Source organism: Anolis sagrei, chromosome 2, assembly GCF_037176765.1.
Source record: "Anolis sagrei isolate rAnoSag1 chromosome 2, rAnoSag1.mat, whole genome shotgun sequence".
NCBI lineage: Eukaryota > Metazoa > Chordata > Lepidosauria > Squamata > Dactyloidae > Anolis > Anolis sagrei.
In genome coordinates, this window is record NC_090022.1 from 181,384,088 (window position 1) to 181,407,768 (window position 23,681).

At 40.9% G+C, this 23,681-nt stretch overlaps 1 protein-coding gene across 1 annotated transcript; it reads left to right on the forward strand.

The window, feature by feature from the left end:
• Positions 1 to 2,175: 2,175 nt before the first annotated feature.
• Positions 2,176 to 20,013, forward strand: LOC132767767 (beta-2-glycoprotein 1-like). The gene is made up of 8 exons (XM_067464222.1): positions 2,176 to 2,616; positions 4,655 to 4,770; positions 6,876 to 6,972; positions 11,531 to 11,607; positions 13,298 to 13,486; positions 14,514 to 14,693; positions 16,477 to 16,674; positions 19,707 to 20,013. The coding sequence occupies exons 2-8, from the start codon at positions 4,707 to 4,709 to the stop codon at positions 19,781 to 19,783; spliced, it is 882 nt and encodes a 293-aa protein (XP_067320323.1). The 5' UTR covers positions 2,176 to 2,616; positions 4,655 to 4,706; the 3' UTR covers positions 19,784 to 20,013.
• Positions 20,014 to 23,681: the final 3,668 nt, after the last annotated feature.

Sequence of the window (23,681 nt, forward strand, 5' to 3'; positions counted from 1 at the left end):
GCCTTCTGGGTCAGCTAGACATGCAGGGCTTCTGAACTCACAGTTCTTATGAAAGCTGAAATCACTCAACACAGAGGTGACAATGTGCATCTTTCTCTGGAGGGCTGTGATCTCTACTTGGACTCACTGATCCAACAGTTACAGCAAGGGATATGGGGTTCATGGGGGGTCAATCTATCTTCTCCCAAGATAGATTGACCCCTTCCTGTGGCATATATGGAAGGGAGAAGAGAACACCAGACATGTGTTAACTTCTGGGGAGGGGAATTCATGGGTTGATTTGATGTAAAGAAAAGCAAGAAGATCCTGTAGCCACAATAAATGCAGGTGAGCTCACCTCCTGTGAATCTGTAGGTCACATCCCATAAATGATTTATGTGGCAAGTCTTGCCAGGTATATAGCACACCTCTGTGACTTGATATCTTGTGTAAACCTTTTCTGGTCTGGAAAACATTAGGTCTTTTCTCCTCTGAGATTTACTTTGCCAACAAATGGTCAACTTCAAGAAGAATTTTAGTTATGAATGTAGCTGATTGGTGACTATTGTATTTTCATTAAAGTTATGGCCGCATATTTAATTTGTAACATGGTGTACAGACTCTGTCTTGATGTAACAAAAAGAAGGTGTGCACAGAGAGAAAAAGAGTTGCTAGCAGTAGTGTTTGGAGTACATCGGTTCCATTAATTCATCCTTGGTTACATAACAGAAATACAACCATTAGAGATTATAATGAAGGATCCCTTCCCAAGTTCTCCCAGGAGAGTAAAGCGAATGCTGCTAAGACTACAGACCTAAGCCATGAACATAAAATACTGCCCAGGATATTCCCTCCTCCCTAAGCAGGGCACACTTTTCATTATTTTATTTTTATTAAAAGTTTTTAAATGAAAGTCAAAACTACAAATATATGCTAGAGCTCTCTCAAGGTTTTGCCTCCTCAGATCAGAAGCACTGAACCATTCAGGAGGTATCTTTGAGACTATTAAAATGTAAGTTGTGAAATTACGCAGACTAACCTGAGAGCACATTCCATTAAAAGGCAGTAAAACATATGCCTGAGGAGACATCTCTATGGATTCCAGGGTTGTAGTTTGGTGAGGAACCAGAGAAGACTAAAAACTTTGTAAAACTATGTCTCTCGTGATTCCATTTAATTGAGCTACCCTAATCAAAGTGGTGTTGAACTGCATTGATTCTACTGATTTTTAAGTCAAGTTTAGGTTAGTTCACCATTTTGTGTACTATTTTATTATTTGTGTGTTTCACTGCCACATGGACTCCGGCAGAATTTGTTTCAGTATAAATCTGTCCCTGATCATGTCTATTTTGCATATTCATTTATTTAAAGTAGTGTTGCAAAATATTTATAGTGTTTTTCCCATGTAATTATTTAGAATGAGTAATAATGTTGAATTTGGTGGGCTTATGACAAGTTAAGTCTGTATTGGAGAAAGACTGGAAGGTTACTAGGAAAGTTTCAATGAATTTAAGTAATAATTGCGAATAAGATTTTAAAAACCATATTCAATTAGATTTTGAATCAATGTTAAGGTAGATAAACAATGTTAAGGTAAGTTAAACCCTTGTGCTGCTGTACTGCTGACCTGAAGGTTGATTGTTCAAATCCGCAGGACAGGATGACCTCCCTCTGTCAGCCCCAGCTCCTGCCACCTTAGCAGTTCAAAAGCATGCAAAATGTGAGTGGATAAAGAGGTACCACTTCGGCGGAAAAAGGCAAAAGAGATGCTCCAAGCAGTCTTGCTGGCAACACAACAGAAAGGTGACACAACAGAAAGCTGACAATTGTCAATTTAGCTTGAAAATGGAGAAGAACACTTCTCCCAGAGCCAGAGATGAGCACTAGCTCCAAAAGCCAGAAATGAAAGGAGAAGCCTTTGCCTTGTCTGTGTTTGTGTGTCTCATTGTATGCTATTGCAAGGCATTGAATGTTTGCCTATGTCTGCTGTAAATGCTGTAATCTGCTCTGAGTCTCCTAGGGGAGAAGGGCAGAATATAAATAAAGTGTGTTGTTGTTGCTGACAACTTCAAATTTAGTTAAAGTTCTAAAATCAAATTGTTTCTTCTTGTCTTGGGAATTTCAAACACAACTTGACTGATTTTAGCCCCAAGGGCTAAGGACTGTGAGCTTGAGCTTCCTCCAGTTTTGACATTTCCAAAGAAATGAAATGAGATGTTGATTTGGAAAGATGAGACAATACTCCCTATTATTATTGTGAATCACTCACCACCCACTGCATCAGTTTCCTCCAATCAGCTCCGCTGATAAATACTATGTCATGAAGCAATTCGTTCAGAACAACTAGACCTTTGAACTACACTGTTTTCTGGATTCTTATGAGGATTGCACAGACTTTTGCCTGAAGGTTCAGTCTGTTTACTCAGCAGCATGGGGAATTTCTCTTTTCTGGCTGTGTGTACTACAAAACATAAATAAACAATGTGTGTTAATATTTATCCTTTCTGTCCTGTTAATTTTAGGAGGCAACGTTCTGAGTTTAGGCTCATTTGACAGCTTGAAATCCAGCAGCAATACCACCATCCTTGCTCATCCTATGGACTGATGCTCTAACTTATACTGTACTCATAGCTTAAGGTAAGCTAATCTAATTATTTAGCATGAAAAGAGAACTGCATTATCTTAAGGAATGATACACCATAGGTTTTGTATTTAAAAAAGTTTTTTTTTTCATTTTTGTGGGAGATAAGATTTTATTTTTCATTTCACTTTCCACCATTTGTTGGTTGACAAGGTCTTATGGAAAATGCAACCACGAGCTTTCATGTTTACTGCTGATACTGCAGTTGATGGCCGTGTGAATGCCCTTAGTGGGTGATATTTTGTCTAATCTAAATGTTAGCACTGTTGTTTGTATTCAGAGTGTCATATTGGATTTCAATAGTATTGAATCTTAATGAGAAAGATCCATATGCTCATTATTTTATGTAGTACTAGCTGTCCCCTGCCACGCGTTGTTGTGGGCCACATGGGGGTTCTCTGTGGGAGAATTGGCCCAATTCTATTGTTGGTGGTGTTCAGAATGCTCTGTGATTGTAGGTGAACTATAAATCCCTGCAACTACAACTCCCAAATGCCAAGATTCTATTTTTCCCAAACTCCACCAGTGTTCACATTTGGGCATATTGAGTATTTGTGTAGAGTTTGGTCCAGATCCATTATTGTTTGAGTCCACAGTGATCTCTGGATGTAGGTGAACTACAACTCCAAAACCAAAGGACATTGCCCACCAAACCCTTCCAGTATTTTCTGTTGGTCATGGGAGAACTGTGTGCCAAGTTTGGTTCAATGCCATCGTTGGTGGGGTTCAGAATGTTCTTTGGTTGTAGGTGAATTATAAATCCCAGCAACTACAACTCCCAAATGACAAAATCATATTTTTTTTGAATGAGGGACATACATTGGGTTGTTAGGTGTCTTGTGTCCAAATTTGGTATCAATTTATCCAGTGGTTTTTGAGTTCTGTTAATCCCACAAACGAACATTAAATTTTTATTTATATAGATTTAATATTGTTGCACTTTTATGTCATATTTCTTTATCTGTATGCGAATGGCCTATGGTCTAAGCCAGTGGTTCTGAACCTTCCTAATGCCACGACCCCTTAAAACAGTTCCCCATGTTGTGGTGACCCCCAAAAATAAAATGATTTTCATTGCTACATATAACTGTAATTTTGCTCCTGTTATGAATCATAATGTAAATATCTGATATACAGGATGTATTTTAATTCACTGGACCAAATTTGGCATAAATACTTGATACGTCCAAATTTGAATACTGATGGGATCAGGGGGATTGATTTTGTCATTTGGGAGTTGTAGTTGCTGGGATTTATAGTTAACCTACAATCAAAAAGCATTCTGAACTCCACCAATGATGGAATTGAACCAAACTTGGCACACAGAACTCCCATGACCAACAGCAAATACTGGAAGGGTTTGGTGGGCACTGACTTTGAGTTTTGGAGTTGTAGTTCACCTACATGCAGAAAACACTGTGGACTCAAACAATGATGGATCTGGCCCCAACTTGGCACAAATAATATGCCCAAATGTGAACACTGGTGGAGTTTGGGGAAAATAGACCTTGACATTTGGACGTTGTAGTTGCTGGGATTTATAGTTCACCTACAATCAAAGAGCATTCTGAAACCCATCAATGATAAAACTGGGCCAAACTTCCCTCACAGAACCCTCATGACCAACATAGTTTTCTGACGGTCTTTGGCAACCCCTCTGACACCCCACCCCCAGGGTTGAGAAACACTGATCTATGCATTAATAAACAACTACAACAGCAGTTAAGATATCTTTCCTGAGACAACAATGCTTAACAGGCATAGCTCTCCAAAATGGCAAGATCTGCGATGGACTTTTTAGATATGAAGAAATAGTACACTGTATTGTGAATGTGAACACCTGTAATTCAAACTATCATTTTTCAACCAAACCTTTGAAATCACCCATTATCTGGATTTTGCCTAACTCACTGTTCAAGGTAATACTCAACAGTATTACTAGGAATTGCCTCCTCCCCAATTTGTATGCAATAAATAAATAAATACATAAACCATGTCAGGAAATTTTTATCTATTTCTGTTCTTTTTTTTAAGGAACCAAAGTACTGTGTTTGAACTCATTTTATCAGCTTGCTATTCAGCAGTCATGTCTCCAGTCCTTCTCATCGTAGGGACCGTTGCTCTTGTGCATAGTGTCTTTGCAGCACAGGGTAAGCTTTTCAAGGCCTTTAAAACAAGAAAAAGTACGGTATTATCTTTGGGACTAATCATCATGATTTACTACACCTTAGATATTCTAGGCAATTTACTTTTATCCATCCTGTGGGGGACAGGACAGGTTTTTAGTAATTGATTTGTCCTAAAAAGCCTCCATTAAAGGAAATGATTATGTTAATTAATGGCCAGTTATATACAGGATGTGTTTATTTCCATTCTACTCAGTGCAAGCAAAGCATATAATCTGTGTCACCAGGGACACTCTAAGAATTTGTCCTAGTCCCAACTAACGAACTAATAATTCCAGTTAGAATAAACCTGAGAAATTAACAACTGAATGGAAATTTAGCACTTGAGGAAATTCCATCGTTTATTTATTTACAGTATTTATATTCTGCCCTTCTCACCCCGAAAGGGACTCAGAGCAGATCACAGAACACATAGATGGCAAACATTCAATGCTGTTATGCATTGACAAAACAGACAACTGTACATAGATAGAGGTATATATAGGCTTTCCCATCTTTGGCATCTTGGAGGCTGTGCTCGGTTCTGGCCGAAGTGGTTTGAAGTGGTGCTGTCACTCCACTTCCCTGCCAAAGATCCTTGTTTGTAAACTCCCTCGTTGATCAAATCACTGGCATTTTCTGGCATTTTTCTGGCATTTCCTTATGGGTGCCTTATGGGTGCCTTCCCGCTTACGCAGTACCTATTAATTTACTCACATTGCTATTTTTGAAATTGCTAGGTGGGCAGAAGTTGTTCTGACCAGGGCTTCAAACTGTCAACCTTTCAGTTGGCAAGATTTATTGCATCTGGCAGTTGCATCTGGCTGCATCTGCTGTGCTAAAGCCCGGCCCATCACTTCAATAGATCTATTCTAATTTGGACTGTTGATTAATGATTGTCCAGTGTTCTAAATATATGAATGGTTGCTATGTGACATCTGATGACAGATTTGTGCGAGAAGTGCAAAAAATGAATTATGACTAGATGTCTAAATCAAACTACTTCATCACATGGAATAATGAAAGCGTTTGGGATCAGCAGAGAGGGCTAAAGATCTGTTCAAACTACAACTCCTATGATTCCATACCATGGAGCCATGGCAGTAAAAGTTATGCCGATCTGCATTCATTCTACAGTATAGATCAGGCATGGGCACTCTTTTTTTGCCTTGGGACCGCATTGTGGGCCCGACTTGAGAGGGACAGGCCAGGAGGGAGGGTGGTTGGGTACTCATTAGGTGGGATGGCCCTGGGAGGGACAGGGCCTGTTAGAGGGTGGGACTGGTAGGGGGCAGGCCAGGTCCTGGGTCACTCTCAGGTTGTCCTCCTGGCCTAAGGATGAAGTTACTCACCCCATCCTTATGCCAGTAGGGAAACAAGACATGTGGCAACTGCCTGATCCTCCTTCCCTGATCTTCAGGCTGTCCTCTCGGCATTATGCCAGAAGGACGACGAGACAGGACTCCGGAGGGCTTTCAGCTGTTCCATGCCTTCCTCGAGCTATCCTCAGCAAAAGGACAGGGTTGCTCGCACCATCATTATGCTGGGAGGAGGGTGAGACATGAGGTGACTGAGAGCACTCCAGAGAGCAATCAACTGCCATGTACCTTCCTCCCCCAACCTTTCTGCATAAGATGTGGCAGGCCACCATGTCTTTATGCTAAGAAGACAAGGAAAATGAGGAGAAACTGATGTAAGCACCCAGGGGGCCACATTTGCCCCCCAGACCTTAGTTTAGCTATTCCTGGTGTTGGTGCACCAGGAATAACTAACTCTCTGGAAGTTGAACATGGAGGGCTTTTCTGCTTTGTTTATCTCTTTTCAGTAGTAGGACTATTTGGTCAGTGGCTACTTGATACTCTCATTTCCAACCTGCCTTCCACAATATTCCAGCAGCATATTTTGAGATTTCAAGAGTTCCATAAAAACCCACAATGTATTGTAATACATCTTTTTCCCCTGCGGGTTTTGTGAATACAGTATGTAATGGCTCATTGAAAGCACTTGATTGCCTTAAGACTGGAATTGTCTGTTTGTTTGTCTCTCTAATCATCTAAATATAATGAAAAAAATCTCATGTATTCAAACAGCAAAAAAATGTCCTGATCCTGGACTCTTGAAGAATGGAAATATACATTTTACAGACTTCAGCTACCCAAATTTTATAAACTTTTCATGTGACCCAGGGTAAGTCGTATGTTTTCTCACTATTGAAATATATTATCTTTTTTCTCTCTAAAATGTTGGATAGTTTGTCTTGGATTCGGAGAGATAACCATAAATACTAGAAGCTATATATTGGCCTAAATCCCATGGTTAAATCAAACTGGAGTATACTCATTGAATCCATAGGATTTGTCTGTGTTTTAAATTTAACAATTGCTAAATGAAGTTTTCTCTACTTTGATTCACCAGTATGATTTAGACCACTAACTCAGTTATACATTTGTCTGCCTTGTTGGTTTTCAAATACTTTGCTTTTTGGTTCTGGCCACTGTGGATCTCAACATAATATTAATTTCCTAACACCACTCAAGATTTGTTTTAATGCAAAACAAACAAACGGGTAATTTTTGTTAAACATTTAGATTGATCACAACATTCTGCAAAATTTTACAAATTCGGTAGATTTACCAGCCAGGTAGCAGTCTATAAAGGAACTGTGATGGTACAATGGATTAAACTGCTGACCTGAAGACCAGAGCTCCCATCTGTCAGCCCCAGCTTCCCATGTGGGGGCATGCGAGAAGCCTCCCACCAGGTGGTAACACATCTTGGCATCCCCTGGGCAACGTCCTTGCAGTTGGCCAATTCTCTCAGACCAAAAGCGACTTACAGTGTATTCTCAATTAGCTTCTGACACAATAAAAAGCCGCCTATAGACACAAAACCTTTTAATCAGAACTTGAAGAATTTGAGATCTTAAAAAAAACCAGATTCAACACATTTATATTGCTATATCAGACCAGGTTGGATTTGTTCCAAATTGCAAACTCTTAGATGTGATTTTAAGAACCTTAAATATAGTATTTCACTGCCAAACTTCAATAAGGCTAATTCTGTTCCATAGCCAAAAATAATAAAAAATCTTTTGAGAATCTGAATTAGTTACACCTCCTCATGCTTTGAGAAGGAGGTGGATGTTACATAATCTTTTTATTAGCCACCTATCAAATTTATTAACGTTCTGCTGCATTTACCCACATAAATAAAATACTGGTAGACTCACCACCAATTTGCTTAAGCAGGGAAACTGGAAAATGTTGCCACCCCCCTTTTTTGTTATTACATAGGCCCCTTCCACACAGCTGAATAAAACCCCACATTATCTGCTTTGAACTGGAATGTATGGCAGTACAGACTCAGAAAACCCAGTTCAAAGCAGATATTGTGAGATTTTCTGTCTTGATATTCTGGGTTATATGACTGTGGGGAAGTGCCCTTAGAAAGCAGTTGGAGCTGAGCATAATATTAATGGAATCAGAATTAATTAAAAGAGCACATTATATAACTATATGCTGAGGATATATTTCTGTCTTTTACACAGGGGTGGCTCAACCCATTACGCAAAGTAAGCATTTGCAGTATAGTTTATTTTGCGCAGGGGCGCTTTTGGGAGAAAATAGAAAATATGCGAGTTGTAGTTACTGGAATGTATAGTTCACCTCAGGCCCGTAGCCAGGATTTTGTTTCGGGGGGGGGGGGGGGCTAAAAGTCTGAGTCTGAGTGAAAGAGGGTCTAGCCTAGCAAACCTTTTGTATCATTACCCCAATACCCCCATGCATATGGGATATATTGAGTATGGTGATCAGATCATGATATGAATAAACATAACAGTTTAACTAATGCACCAGTAAGGCCTTTTCACGAAACACCATGAGAATTTGGGGGGGGGGGGCTGAAGCCCCTCAAGCCCCCCCCCCCCCCCCCCCCCCCGGCTACATGCCTAGTTCACCTACAATCAAAGAGCTTTCTGAACTCCACCAGTGATGAAATTGAACCAAATATGGTACACAAAACTCACAACGAACAGAAAATATATATCAGTGATTGGTTGGGGGGGGGGGGGCAAATACTGTTTGCTTACCGTTGAAAATTACCTAGGGCCACCTCTACTTTTACAAAAACCAATAAGTGTCTCCCAAACTTGGAAGGATACTTTGAAGAGGTTGGAACATATTTGAGCATAGATGTTTATTATCAACAATCTGCAATTGCATTTGCCAACGACTGTTTTCAAGCTTTTCAATATGTAGTACGTCTGTCATGGGATAAATGAATCAGTCAATTCAAATAAATTTCAAATCATCTAAAATGTTGCTACAAAAAGTTTTTTTATGGGACAGAATCAGCCTATTTCTTCTGCACAATTAAGGCTTCTGTATTTCTGACACAATTACGGTATTTTCATTCCAAACTATTCCTTTACACCACTAAAAAGCTTATGAAATCCTGGCAGAAGCAATTGTACACTTTTTAATATTAAAGGCTAAAAAGTACTTGTTGGCTAAAGTAAAATATTTCCAAACACATCCATGTTGTGGAACGGTGTCTTGATGCAGTCCAACTATATATATGTGTGTGTGTGTGTGTGTAGTGTCAGAAGTGAATTGAGAATGTAAAGAGGAGCGTATATGCCACCAATTTGTAACGTCTTAGGAGAGAGGAGGGACGATTTATTATTTATTACTCTTAATGGTGCCACCAATGTGTGATGTGAGGTATTATTGGGAGATATGGCACACTGGACGCAGAATTAATGGAGGTGAGGCAGTCTTCAAACAAAAGTTAACAAGTTTATTGAGCACAAAGCGTGTGGTTGCAAGTTGTAACTTTTCTTATAGAACTCAGAATAATGCTTGGTTAGTTGAATGTTACACTTTTTCAGGTTATACAGTATCTTCCTGAGGTGAAGCACTTATTACAAAACAAAGTTCCAATACAGGGATGTCTCCCTTATCTGATCCTCCCTTGATCAGATACTTAATAAGCTTATTCTTTAGCCTTTCTTTAGACTAACGGAATACTGGTTATGTTTCCCTTATCAGCCTCTCTAGGCTAAGAAACTTCCAGTAGCTTAATCTGGCTTTCCAAAGCCTCAAAACTTTGCTTCACAATTCACTCTTTTACAGCTATAACCTCCTAATCTTTCCTCTACCAATTCCTCACCCTCCAATCTTAACTCCTGACTGCTCACTCCTCTAACCCTAAACCCTAACTCTGACTGAACTTAAACTGTCGTTTTTCAAACTCTCCCCTCTAAGCTCCTCCCACTTCTCTCTACAGCATCGTCTCCATGGCAACGCACCCCTCTCAGTTAGGCCGCTCCAGCATTAGTGCAGCCAATCTAAACACAAATACAGTTAAAGTCATACAATTTATAATCAACTTCTTTACAAGAACATACTGCAAGTCATACCGCAGCTGATTCTTTGGTGTGAGAGAATCAGCTGTCTACAGAGGCGTTGCCCAGGGGACGCTCGGATGTGTTACCATCTTGTGGGAGGCTTGATTCCCACAAAATAGAAATTTTGGAAAGACATCTTGCAGGATGTTTGACCTAATCATTGGTGCTTGCTTGAATTATGACTTGTTGAATTCTGCTTGTATTACAGATTAAGTATGATATCTATATAAATAAAAATGTAATGTTAGTTTGTGGAATTAACATAACTCAAAAACCACTGGACGAATTGACACCAATTTTGGACACAATACACCTAGCAGGCCAATGAGTGACCATCACTCATAAAAACAATGAAAAACACAGAAGGGACTTAAAAAGCCAAAAAAGCAAAATACATTATAGCACATGTGCAAATATGACCCCCCCTGGCAAACAAAACACACAATAGCATATCCACACTGTCTTTGTGACTACAGCTCCCAGCAGGGGCTCAACCCATTACACAAAGTAAGCATTTGCGGTATAGTTGATTTTGCCCAAGGGCACTCTTGGGGGAAAATAGACCTTGATGTATGCGAGTTGTCGTTACTGGGATGTATAGTTCACCTACAATCAAAGAGCATTCTGAACTCCACCAATGATGGAATTGAACCAAATATTGCACACAGAACTCCCATGACGAACAGAAAATACATATCAGTGATTGGTTGGGGAGGGGGCGCCTAATACTGTTTGCTTACCATTGAAAATTACCTAGGGCCGCCTCTGGCTCCCAGCATCCCCCAGACCAGGCCCTTTAGGAGAGGAGGATGATCCAAATGCACTGCTTCCAAGATGCAAGTTTTCTTCTCCTTGGATTTCTTTGAGAGCATCCCAATTCTTGCATATTTCCAATTTCCTACTTCTGGACTGCAAATCCCAGCAATTCTCCAGAAAGATAGATTAGATAGAGATAGATAGGTAGGTAGATAGATTGATCAGGAGGACTGCTGGGAGTTGCAGTCCAAGCATAGGTAGAGAAGGAAGAACGGAGAGAAAGAGGAAGGGAAAGAAAAGGAAGGAGAAAGGGAAGAGGAAGAGAAGGAAGGAAGGAGAGAAGTAAAGAAAAAAGGGAAGGAAGAAGAAAAAGAAAGAAGGAGAGAAAGAGGGAAGGAAGGTTGGTCACAGCAACACATGGTGGGTATAGCTAATACAGACTATGACCTGAAAATTCTAGTAATGTTCTTCACTTGGTGTTCCTTTTTATACATATAAAAAATCATATGCCATGAAGAAGTTCATAAATTCCTCATGTGAATATTCCATATTCTGCTTCTATATACATATTTTATTTTTCAGGTATATTCTTCAAGGACCTAACACCAGCCAATGCCTGAAAAATGGGCAATGGAGTGCTAAGCTTCCTAAATGTCAACGTATGTAAGATAAATTATTAGTATCTATATAAAGATACTTGGAGGGCAACTGACTCATGCGGATGGAAAGTAGAGAAATTTATTAGTAATATTGTTGATAACAAAGGCATCAAAATGCTTTCAGGAATGTGCTAATGCTAAAATACCTGACTGATAAGGCTAATTTTGGATATAAAGGAATGGAATCAGGCTCAAAGGCTAGTTCTGAAAATAGTGAATTGGTGACAATGGCTGAGTGGTTGCATTTGAAAGTAAAGAATACACCAAATACAGAAACAGAAATGGAGGAAACCTTAAAATTGTATAGAGTCCACTGTCCAATATACTTCAGATATTATAGCTCCTCATTGTGGTGATGCCCGGTTAGTTCTTACAAAGAGAAACCAAAACAGATTTCTGTATGGAAAGTTGTGCGAGTCTGTAAGGTGGAAAATCTTCAATTTTCTTTTTGTTAAAACTGAAGTAGGATCATGCCTAAGGAAGAATAGGCCTGTGCGATCATTGAAAAAGATTGTTTCAATACTCATTACTAAATTTGGGGGGGGGGGGGGGAAGGGGGAAGAGGAGCAAATAATTTCTAATGTGTTTCTAAAATATCATACGGGGTTTCGATTGTAACTATAACAAAGTAATGAATTACTTTTTCATTAAGTAATGTGCCAATGGGGAAACTTCAGGGGCTTCTTTCTCCCTCATTGCTAGAGCTATCACTTGCTACAATTGTAGAACACATTTACCACTGTTATCCCCCCCCCCAAAGTTTCAAAATGTTTCCCTCAACCATTGACTTTTTGGGATTTTAAAAAGTTTTACAAACATTTATTTTTTAAAAAAGAGCTATTTCCTTATTTTTTTTCTACAATGACAGAAGATAACCAGGGCATCATTCCAAGTTTTAGAAAGTTTCATACGTCTACTGATTTTTGGGCAATTTTAAAAGTTTTGGAATATTTTACCTATATTTAGCACTGAAATTTACTTGATGAGTGCAAAATGTTTCTTGGATTTCAAATCTATTCAATACATTAAATTGAAGATGGGAACAAAATCTGCCTGGAATAGAAATACAATTTGGGGGAATCTTTCACATTTGATATAGATTCTTGTTCTTCTAAATATCTTTAAGAAAAGGAAGGTATTACAAGTTTTTTAAAAAAATTAATAATTGGCTACTGTACTGCATTTTACAGTTTCATGGGGGGGGGGGCATACACAATACTGTATAATAAATTCCATCTGATAATGTGGGGGCCCTCCTTCAACCAAACAGCCAATTTCAAGGAATTGGATAAAAAAAAAAACAGCATATTTTACTGGAACACACTTGTTCCAAGTAGAGAAATTTTATAAAAGGAATAGGAAAGAACTGTAGAAAACTGGAAGTCTTTCCACACAGCCCTATATCCTAGAATATCAAAACAAAAAATCTCACAATACCTGCTTTGAACTGGGTTATCTGAGTCCATACTGCCATATATTCCAGTTCAAAGCAGATAATGTGCGATTTTATTCAGCTGTGTGGAAGGGGCCTGAGAAACCATCGATTAATGACAGAACAGAATTCAGTTCTTTGGGGAAGCACAAAGGACAACAGTCAAGAGTCCCGGGGTTTTCTACCCCAATAATATAGGAAGAAAACCTTCTATATGGTGATTCCACTGTGTGAAGTAAATTTGTTTTGTTTTTCCAGCTGTGATTTGTCCTCAACCTCCAGTTTGTGAATTTTCAGTCCTTTTGTACCACAGACTTAAGCCAGGAAACATATCAGTCTTCCAAGACGAAATCAAATTTGAATGTTTATTGCCTTATGCCCTGTTTGGAAATGAAATAGCTGTCTGTCAGGCTGATGGGAAATGGAGTGCAATACCAGAATGCAGATGTAAGTGTTTGGGTGAATGTTTGTATGAATACAATGCTGTTATTTTGAAGATGATGCAGAAAGGAGGAAAACGAGTTTATTAATATCCTGAGGAGGGTGGCTAAAATGATCAAAGGTCTGGATACCATGAATCCCTATGAGGAGCATCTTAAAGAACTGCAGTGCATATGTTTTGCCTACCGAAGAGAAGGTTGAGAGGAAACATGATAGCAATGTATAAATATGTGCAAGGGTATCATAAGGAAGAATCATAGAATCAAAGAGTTGGAAGAGACCTCATGGGCCATCCAGTCCAACCCCCTGCCAAGAAGCAGGAATATTGCATTCAAATCACCACTGACAGATGACCATCCAGCCTCTGTTTAAAAGCTTCCAAAGAAGGAGCCTCCACCACACTCCGGGGCAGAGAGTGAGACTCGGACTCGGAAAAATGGATTCAAATTCCAGGAATATTAGGAAGAACTTCCTAACCGTAACAATCTTATCACATGGCCATTGGTGTCACTCCGCTTTGTAGAGCGACGTGGGGAATCTGGTGCCCCATGCCCCACATTGCCCAGATACAGCATGAGTGCATGGCTTCCCCCCATGGATTCTACAGCAATATAAGAGCCCTCCTTCACCCACAGAACCACACTGGTGTCATTTGATGGGTCCGGGTGTGCTCTGGGCTAAAATCAGTGCATGCCACCAATTTTAGCTCTTTGTGATGAGATCGTAAGAGCTGTTCAGCAGTGGAACTCTCTTCCTCAGAGTGTGGTGGTGGCTCCTTCTTTGGAGGCTTTTCAACAGAGGCTGGATGGCCATCTATTGCGAGTACTTTGTGTTTTTCCTGCATGACAGGGGGTTGGACTAGATGGTTCATGCAGTCTCTTCCAATTCTATGAATCTTTCTAAAGTACTAGTTCTGCTGTTTTTCCCCCCTGAAACATTGGCTTTGGAACAAGTACAGAGCTTTTCTTTTGCTTTGGATATGTAACCTAATATTGCATCTTCTTACAAGATCCTTCACTTTTTCTTACCACAGCTGTTGAATGTCCACGACCAGATGGTATAGAAAATGGATACATATATTTGCTTCTTCGCAGACCATACCATTACAAAGAAACTGTGACCTATGGTTGCAATCCAACATATGTGCTGGATGGACCTGTAGAATCCAGATGTGAGAAGACAGGCCAATGGTCAAGAAAACCAACCTGCAGAGGTATGGAGTTTAGTGATCTCTAAGACAGCACAGATGGCGTAATATATTTACAATACAGCTTATGCAATCATTGTAATTTGCAGTGCAGAGATACAATTTAGCATCTGGTATATCAGTGTGAATATCCAGAAAAGGTTTGATGTTTATAATACGATTTTAATGCAATCATTAAAAAAACATCCACATGGGAAATGATGAACTCTGGATAGAAACATCAATCAATATTGTTTTTGTTCACGAATCCATCAGATAGTTTAGGTCAGCTGACCAGTGATAGTAATTCTCTGTTGCTATAAATACCTACATGAACTAGAATGATTTCATGGTAGAAGGTGACACGGACAGAATGCCCAAAATCCACCAAGAGAAATCTGCTGACAAAATAACTCAATCAATAGATCCAGGTAATAAGCCCACAAGACATTCTCTTTCTTCTTTGACTTGCCACCTCATAGATCTAGAGCAGTGTTTCTCAACCCCTTAATACAGTTATTTTCGTTGCGAGTTCATAACTGTAATTCTGCTACTGTTATGAATCGTAATGTAAATATCTGATATGCAGGATGTATTTTTACTCGCTCAACCAAATTTGGCACAAGTACCCAATAAGCCCAAATTTGAATACTAGTGTGGTGAGGTGGGAGGATTTATTTTGTCATTTGGAAGTTGTATTTGCTGGGATTTATAGTTCACCTACAATCAAAAAGCACTCTGAATTCCATCAACAATGAAGTTGAACCAAATTTGGCAAACAAAACTCCCATGACCAAGAGAAAATACTGGAAGGTTTTGGTGGATATTGACCTTGAGTTTTTGAGTTGTAGTTCACCTACCTCCAGAGAGCACTGCACTCGAACAATGATGGATCTGGACCAAACTTGGTAAAAATACTTAATATGCCCAGATATGAACACTGGTGGAGTTTGGGGAAAACTGACTTTGACATTTGGGGTTGTAATTGCTGGATTTATAGTTCACCTACAATCAAAGAGCACTTTTAACCCAGCCCACAATGGATCTGCACCAAACTTGGCACACTATCTACATGGCCAGCATTGAATACCAGTGGGGTTGGGGTGGTTTTAGAATTCTGGGAGTTGTAGTTCACCAACACCAACAAGGAAGAGAAAGACAGGCAGAGAGATCTTCAGCCTTCTCTGCCAAAGGGGTTCCTAAGACCATCAGAAATATGTGTTTTCTGATAGTCTTTGGTGACCCCTCTGAAACCCCCCTCATGATCCCCCAAGGGTCCTGACCCCCAGGTTGAGAAATACTGATCTAGAGGGATCAAATGGGATCCTAATTTAGGATTTAAGACTGATAAAACAGTTGTAGTTAATGTTAAATTCAACTCCTTTCAAAGGAATTCGACAACATTTTTTATCAAAGACCTTTTAAAACATGTTACCTGCGTGACATATATAATGGAACATTGTGATGACCATGTTTTGATTCATATTGACGCAGAGGAAAAAACGTTGACAATATTTACAACAATAAGAATAAACTACTAACCATCAATAGTATGTGCAGATACTTTTTGCATGTACTTTCCAGTGTAACGATATAGAAAACATGACAGAAGGGAAACATGACAATTCAAGGCACACCAGAAATAATTTTAGTTGAGAGATCACTGTAGAAGATTTGTTTATATAACAGGCCTTTTTCTTATCAATAAAATAACTATTGAATAACGATGTTAGCCTTTGCATTAAGAGTTCTGTATTCATGTGGCATTTGACTTTTTAACATAAGCCTTATTGTCCAACCTTTCCCACAGCGCCATGTGCCATTCCTGTCAAAAGAGCCACTGTGTTATACAACAGTCAGAAAGTAAAAGTGCAAGAGCGCCTCAAGAATGGAGTACAACATGCGGAGTTCATTTGGTTTTTCTGTAAAAATAAAAAACAACACTGTAGTTATAAAGTACCTGCTCAGTGTGATGATGGCAAGTTCACAGTCCCTGCCTGCTTCAGAGGTAAGTCAAGATATTCTTCTATGTGAAATTGGAGGCATGCAATGGCATCTTTCCCATTAAGATTAAGCTAAGATGTTTAAGGATTTAATAATATATCATTTTGTCGTGGAAGGATCAATGGAATATGAAAGCATCTAGGCAGATTTCTAGGGTAGGAGATGGTGAAGGTGCCTGATGTCTTATAGATGAGGATTATGTCATTTGTCTTATAATTGTGGAACATCTGTAGATGACGCTATTATAAATCAGTCAAAGTCCTTCGAAATTAACATGATGTACCATTTCTGCCCCCTGGTGGGGCAGTAGGTTAAACCGCTAAACTGCTGAACTTGCTGACCGAAAGGTTGGCAGTTCAGATCCAGGGAGCAGGGTGAATTCCCACTGTTAGGTCTAGCTTCTAGATCTAGGGAAGTAATGCTACCCTTCTATTCCGCTTTGGTTAGACCACATCTGGAATATTGTGTTCAATTCTGGGCACCACAATTCAAGAGACATATTGACAAGCTGGAATGTGTCCAGAGGAGGACGACTAAAATGATCAAGGGTCTGGAGAACAAGCCCTATGAGGAGCGGCTTAAAGAGCTGGGCATGTTTAGCCTGAAGAAGAGAAGGCTGAGAGGAGATATGATAGCCATGTATAAAAATATGTGAGAGGAAGCCACAGGGAGGAGGGAGCAAGCTTGTTTTCTGCTTCCTTGGAGACTAGGACAAGGAACAATGGCTTCAAACTACAAGAGAGGAGATTCCATCTGAACATGAGGAAGAACTTCCTGACTGTGAGAGCCGTTCAGCAGTGGAACTCTCTGCCCCGGAGTGTGGTGGAGGCTCCTTCTTTGGAAGCTTTTAAACAGAGGCCGGGTGGCCATCTGTCAGGGGTGATTTGAATGCAATATTCCTGCTTCTTGGCAGGGGGTTGGACTGGATGGCCCATGAGGTCTCTTCCACCTCTTTGATTCTATGATTCTATGATTCTGCCAACCTTGCAGTTTGAAAACATGCAAATGTGAGTAGATCAATAGGTACCACCTTGGTGGGAAGGCAACAGTGCTCCATGCACCTTGGAGGTGTCTACGAACAATGTTGGCTCTTCAGCTTAGGAATGGAGATGAGCATTACTCCCCAGAGTCAGACATGACAGGACTTAATGTCAGGGGAAACCTTTACCTTTACCTTTTATCATATCTGCTGAAATTAGCACAAGAAGCATAGAAGTCGCAAGTCAAATGTATGTCTTGGTTACAAATTTAAGTTCATATACATGGATAATATTTTTAAAAAATCAGTACTGACGTGGTAGAAGCACATTTCTTCAGAACATGCAGGTAGAAAAAACTAAGATTTCATGTAAAATGAAAAAATAGCACAAACCCATTTTGATAAATCTAATAGGATCTTATAAAGGTGTATTCTAAGATAATCTTATTTGATTAAAAGATAAATTGCTACTATAGTTAGCTGGATCAAATAGCTTCATAGTTTGCATGATTCTGAACATTGTAATTTAGCCTTTACTGACATCTAATGCAAATATTCTCTGTGTCCCATTAAGGTAGTGGTTCTCAACCTGGAGTTCGCGACCCCCAGAGGGGTTGCCTGGCCATTTCAGAGGGGTCGTGACATTGCCTCCTTTGGCCCCACTCCCTCTGAATCCCAAGGTGGGGCAGCAGCAACAGAGAGGCTTGCCCTCGATCTTCTCCTCTGGGCTCTTCCTCCTTGTCCTCTCCATTTGGGCACTTCCAAACAGAGAGGAGGAGGAAGACCCTAGAGGAGGAGAAGGAGGGCAGGCTTCACTGCTGTGCCCCGTGCCACCCTCTTCTCACCCCCTTCGAGGCATCTGCTGCTGGTGGAAGCCTCAAAGAGTGGTGAGAGGAGCGCGGGGTAGCAGCAGCAAAGTCTTACCTTGTCCTTCTCCTCTGGGCTCTTCCTTCTCCCCCTCTCCACTTGGGCACTTCCAAACGGAGAGGAGGAGGAAGACCCTAGAGGAGGAGGAGGAGGGCAGGCTTCACTGCTGTGCCCCACATTGTGCTTTTCTCGCCACTCTTTGAGGTTTCCAAAGCCTCAAAGAGTTACAAGAGCAGCACAGGGCAGTAGTGTGGCCTGGCCTCATCCTTTTCCTCTGTGCTCTTCTTCCACCTCTTCTCCGGTCTCTTCCACCAGCACCTCCAAACAGGGAGGAGGAGGAGGCAGGCTGTGTTGCTGCCCCATGCTGTACTTTTCCATCCACCCTTCAGGTACTTCACAGTGCTCTCCAGATTGTTTGTGAACTACGTCTCTCCTAAATCACTGTTAATTTCTCCCAAACTTCTCTAGTGTTTTCTGTTGGTCAATGGAGTTCTATATCCCAAATTTGATTCAATTTCATTGTTGTTGGTGTTCAGAATGCTCTTTGATTGTAGGTGAACTATAACTCCAAGTAACTGCAACTCCCAAATGTCAGGGTCTATTTTCCTTAAACTCCACCAGTGCTCAAATTTAGGCATAATGAGTATTTGTGTCAAATTTGGTCCAGATCCATATTTGTTTGGGTTCTCAGTTCTCTCCGGGTGTAAGTGAACTACATCTCTCCTAAATCACTGCCAATTCCTCCCAAACCTCTCCAGTATTTTCTGTTGGTCATGTGGGTTCTCTGTGCTAAGTTTGGTCCAGTTCTGTAATTTGTGGGGGGTCTCAGTGGTCTGTGGAAGTCAGAGCTGAATCGGTTGAAGGTACTGCAAATTCCATCATCTGTTGTCCATACTCTCCAAACATATTGTTTTTGTAATTAATCACTACGCTTTAATTAGGATAAATTTGTAACAATAAAAATACATCCTGCATATCAGATATTTACATTACAATTCAGAACAGTAGCAAAATTACAGTTCTAAAGTAGCAATGAAAATAATTTTATGGTTGGGGGTCACCACAACATGAGGAACTGTATTTAGGGGTCACAGCTTTAGAAAAGTTGAGAACCACTGCACTAAGGGCTATTGAATGGATCATTAGTTTATTTAAGTATCTTACTTGGATGTGCAATTCATTTTAAACAGACCAGAGGATTCAACTGTTCTGGAAAACAGACGTGGCAGACCTACCACCATGTGAAACCATTAGAAGAGGTGCATAAGAGGAGCATCCGATTTACTCCTGCATTACATCAACCTGCAGTTGAAGGAATATCACCACCAGTAGATTCTACACAGGCCTTTAGAAGTAATTATGCTTGCTGACTTTACATTTAAGCTATAACATTTTTGATTTAATGGTACATCTCAAGATATATACATGTAACTTTCTTAAAGTATACAAGTGTGTAAAGAGTACTGTCCTATTAAAGGAAATTGTGTTACCAATAGATGTCATAATGTCACACTGGTTTTCTAATATGATCATTGTTACTTTTCTCTTCTTTTTATACTTGCTTACACACATTTCTTTTCTGATATAACTATGGTATTGACCAATGAACCACAGAAATATTTCTTGGGAGTTCAAATTTATGTAAATGTTTAATATTGCATTTCTTGTACATTTCAGAAAAATGCTAAACTTCTGTTGACTTGTATTGCCGAAAGCTTTCACAGCAGGAATCACTAGGGTGTTGTGTGGTTTCTGGGATGTATGGCTGTGTTCTAGCAGCATTTTCTCCTGACATTTCAGATGATCCCCTGAAGATGCCAGCCACAGATGCAGGTGAAATGTCAGGAGAAAATGCTGCTGCAATACAGCCATTCAGCCCAGAGACCACACACCACCCCAGTCAGTTGATTTGTTTCTTGGTGGCCTCTTCCATTACATAAACAGGGTTGTATCTTGAGGTGGCTATATATTAGTGCAGATGCGGGCAAATCACGCCTGGGGGCTGGATGCAGCTCCTTGGGCTCTTTTCTCAGGCTGTCTTCTCTCTCACCATCCTGTCCTTCCTGCCTTCCTCCTTCCCTCCCTCTTTCTACTTCCCTTCCACCCTTTCATTCTTCCTTCCTTCTCCCCTCCCTCTTCCTCCTTCCTTCCTGTCCTTTTGTCTTTTCTTCCTTCTCTCTTCCCTCCCTTCTTTCTCCCTCCCCCATTCCCTTCCACCCTTTTGTCCTTCCTTGCTCTCTTTCCTTCCTCCTTCCCTTTCTCTGTCCCTCCATGCTTCCCTTCCATTCTTTCGTCCTTCCTTCCATCCTTCCTTCCCTCTCCCCCTTTCTCCTTCCTTCTTTCTCTCTTTCCTCTCTCCATTCCCTTCCACTCTTTCATCCATCCATCCTCCCTTACTTACTTCTATCCATCCTTCCCTACCAACCTTTCATCCTTCCTTTCCTCTTTCCTCCATCCATCCTTCCTTCCTTCATTTTGTCTTTCCTTCCCTCTTTCCATCTTTCCCTCTTTCTCCTTCCAACCTTCCCTTCCTCCCTTTTGTCTCTGTAGATCTTAGAAAACTATTTCTTGATTTAAGTCATTGACGTGCTGGCTGATACCCAAACAAGGGATGAGCTGGAGATGTCACTGCCTTGGTCCTTTCACTATTGGCTGCTACTTCCCGGCAGATGTCAGGTGGTGCAATACCAGCTAGGTATTGCACCACTAGTTTCTCCAGTGGTGTAGGGCAGCCAGTCTTCCTAGCAGGAAGTGCTAGCATGCGACTTTCTAATTTGCAGCCCCCAAGCTAGAAAGTTTGCCCATGCCTGTTTTAGTGGAAAGCTCTCCTGCACCCCCAAGTTGAAAGCTGATTTTGACTCATTTACCATAGTCACTGCAGCCCCATGCATTTCGCATTGCAATGCTACTATTTCTGAAGAGCAGTCACTGGAGCAGGCTGTGATACAAGGAAAGGTGCTTTAGAAGGGAGGTTATTTATTTATCGTGTCAGGAACAACCAGACATTTGTATTACATTTTTAACAAAACCAACTAACAGACAAAACTCAAAGTTTGCAAGCTTGGTAGTTGATTAAATGTCCTTTGACCAGTATCTGGCCACTTGGAGTGCCTCTGGTGTTGCCGCAAGGAGGTCCTCCATTGTGCATGTGGCAGGACTCAGGTTGCATTGCAGCAGGTGGTCAGTGGTTTGCTCTTCTCCACACTCGCATGTCGTGGATTCCACTTTGTAGCCCCATTTCTTAAGATTGGCTCTGCATCTCGTGGTGCCAGAGCGCAGTCTGTTCAGCGCCTTTCAAGTTGCCCAGTTTTCTGTGTCCCCAGGGGGGAGTCTCTCATTTGGTATCAGCCATTGATTGAGGTTCTGGGTTTGAGCCTGCCACTTTTGGACTCTCGCTTGCTGGGGTGTTCCAGTGAGTGTCTCTTTAGATTTTAGAAAACTATTTCTTGATTTAAGTCATTGACGTGCTGGCTGATACCCAAACAAGGGATGAGCTGGAGATGTCACTGCCTTGGTCCTTTCACTATTGGCTACTTCCCAGCAGATGTCAGGTGGTGCAATACTGGCTAAACAGTGCAATTTCTCCCGTGGTGTAGGGCACAGACACCCCATGATAATGCGGCATGTCTCATTAAGAACCACACCCACTATTTTAGTGTGGTGAGATGTGTTCCACACTGGGCATGCATACTCAGCAGCAGAGTAGCATAGCGCAAGGGCAGATATCTTCACTGTGTCTGGTTGTGATTCCCAGGTTGTGCCAGTCAGCTTTCCTATGATATTATTTCTATCACCCACCTTTTGCTTGATATTCAGGCAGTGCTTCTTGTAGGTCAGAGCACAGTCCAGAGTGACTCCCAGGTATTTGGGTGTGCTGCAATGCTCCAGTGGGATTCCTTCCTGGGTAATCCTCAAAGCTCGGGATGCTTGTCTGTTCTTAAGGTGAAAAGCACATGTCTGTGTTTTAGATGGATTAGGGAATTAGCTGGTTTTCCCTGTAATAGGCAGTAAGAGCACCTCAAGCAGTGGTTCTCAACCTGGGGTCCCAAGATGTTTTTGGCCTTCAACTCCCAGAAAGCCTAACAACTGGTGAACTGGATGGGATTTCTGGGAGTTGTAGGCAAAAGAAATATCTGGGGACCCCAGGTTGAGAACCACTGACCTAGAGCTTCGGATAGCTTCTGTTCAACATTTCAGAAGGGAGCTGAAATGCTTGAGCTGAAATGCTTCCTGATAGTGCAAAGCTGCCATTGGGTGTAACTCATAATCTTTTTCAATATATAAAGCTCCCTTGCAATTCTGATGTTGAGAAGGAGCCAACAAGGTATAAGATAGGCAGCAAATTTGGAAGCATAAGTCTTGACACGTTTCCAGTACAGGTCATTTTATATTTGAAATTTCTAGCAATCTTTTATATTAAGTAAAATAAAAGAATACCCTAATTTCTGAAGTTATTATTCATTTTCAAGCTATGTCGATTGGGTCCTTATCAAGTTGTTGACAATATTTTTCAGAGGACATATGAATAGTGTTCCATGGTAAAAAAAAATTCGGACACCAAGGGAAAATATGGCGGGTGAATATTTGCAGAAAAAACGTCTTGTGTGCTACCATCCTGGAGTCATTCCAAATATCTCTGACCAGGCTCTTGCAATAAACACCTACATTTTCATTTAGTACTTAAACATGAAGTCAGTCAGAAAAATGTTAGATGTGCAGGAAATGTGTCTGGAAATTCAAATTAAGGTAAAATTAAGGTAAAGGGTGTTATGTGAGGTTCCCACCATGTAACCTCCAGACTGGACTACAGTAATGTGCTCTACGTGGGGCTGCCCTTGAAAACGGCCCAGAAATTCCAACTGGTCCAACGGGCGGTGGCCGGGTTGTTAACTGCTGCTCCTTACAGGAAGAGGTCAACCCTCCTGTTTAAGTAGCTCCATTGGCTGCCGTTCATTTTCCGATCCCAATTCAAGGTGCAGGTGCTTACCTACAAAGCCCTAAACGGTTTGGACCCACCTACCTGCATGACCGCATCTCCGTATACGAACCGACACAATCTCTCCGATCATCTGGAGAGGCCCTGCTCACGATCCCACCTGCGTCGCAAGCGCGATTGGTGGGAACGAGGGACAGGGCCTTCTCCGCGGTGGCCCTCCGACTCTGGA

Coding starts and splice junctions, on each gene's coding strand:
- LOC132767767 (XM_067464222.1), top strand. CDS start 4,707: ATGTCTCCAGTCCTTCTCATCGTAGGGACCGTTGCTCTTGTGCATAGT. Junction 4,771..6,875: donor TAGTGTCTTTGCAGCACAGG/GTAAGCTTTTCA, acceptor GTATTCAAACAG/CAAAAAAATGTCCTGATCCT. Junction 6,973..11,530: donor AACTTTTCATGTGACCCAGG/GTAAGTCGTATG, acceptor TTTATTTTTCAG/GTATATTCTTCAAGGACCTA.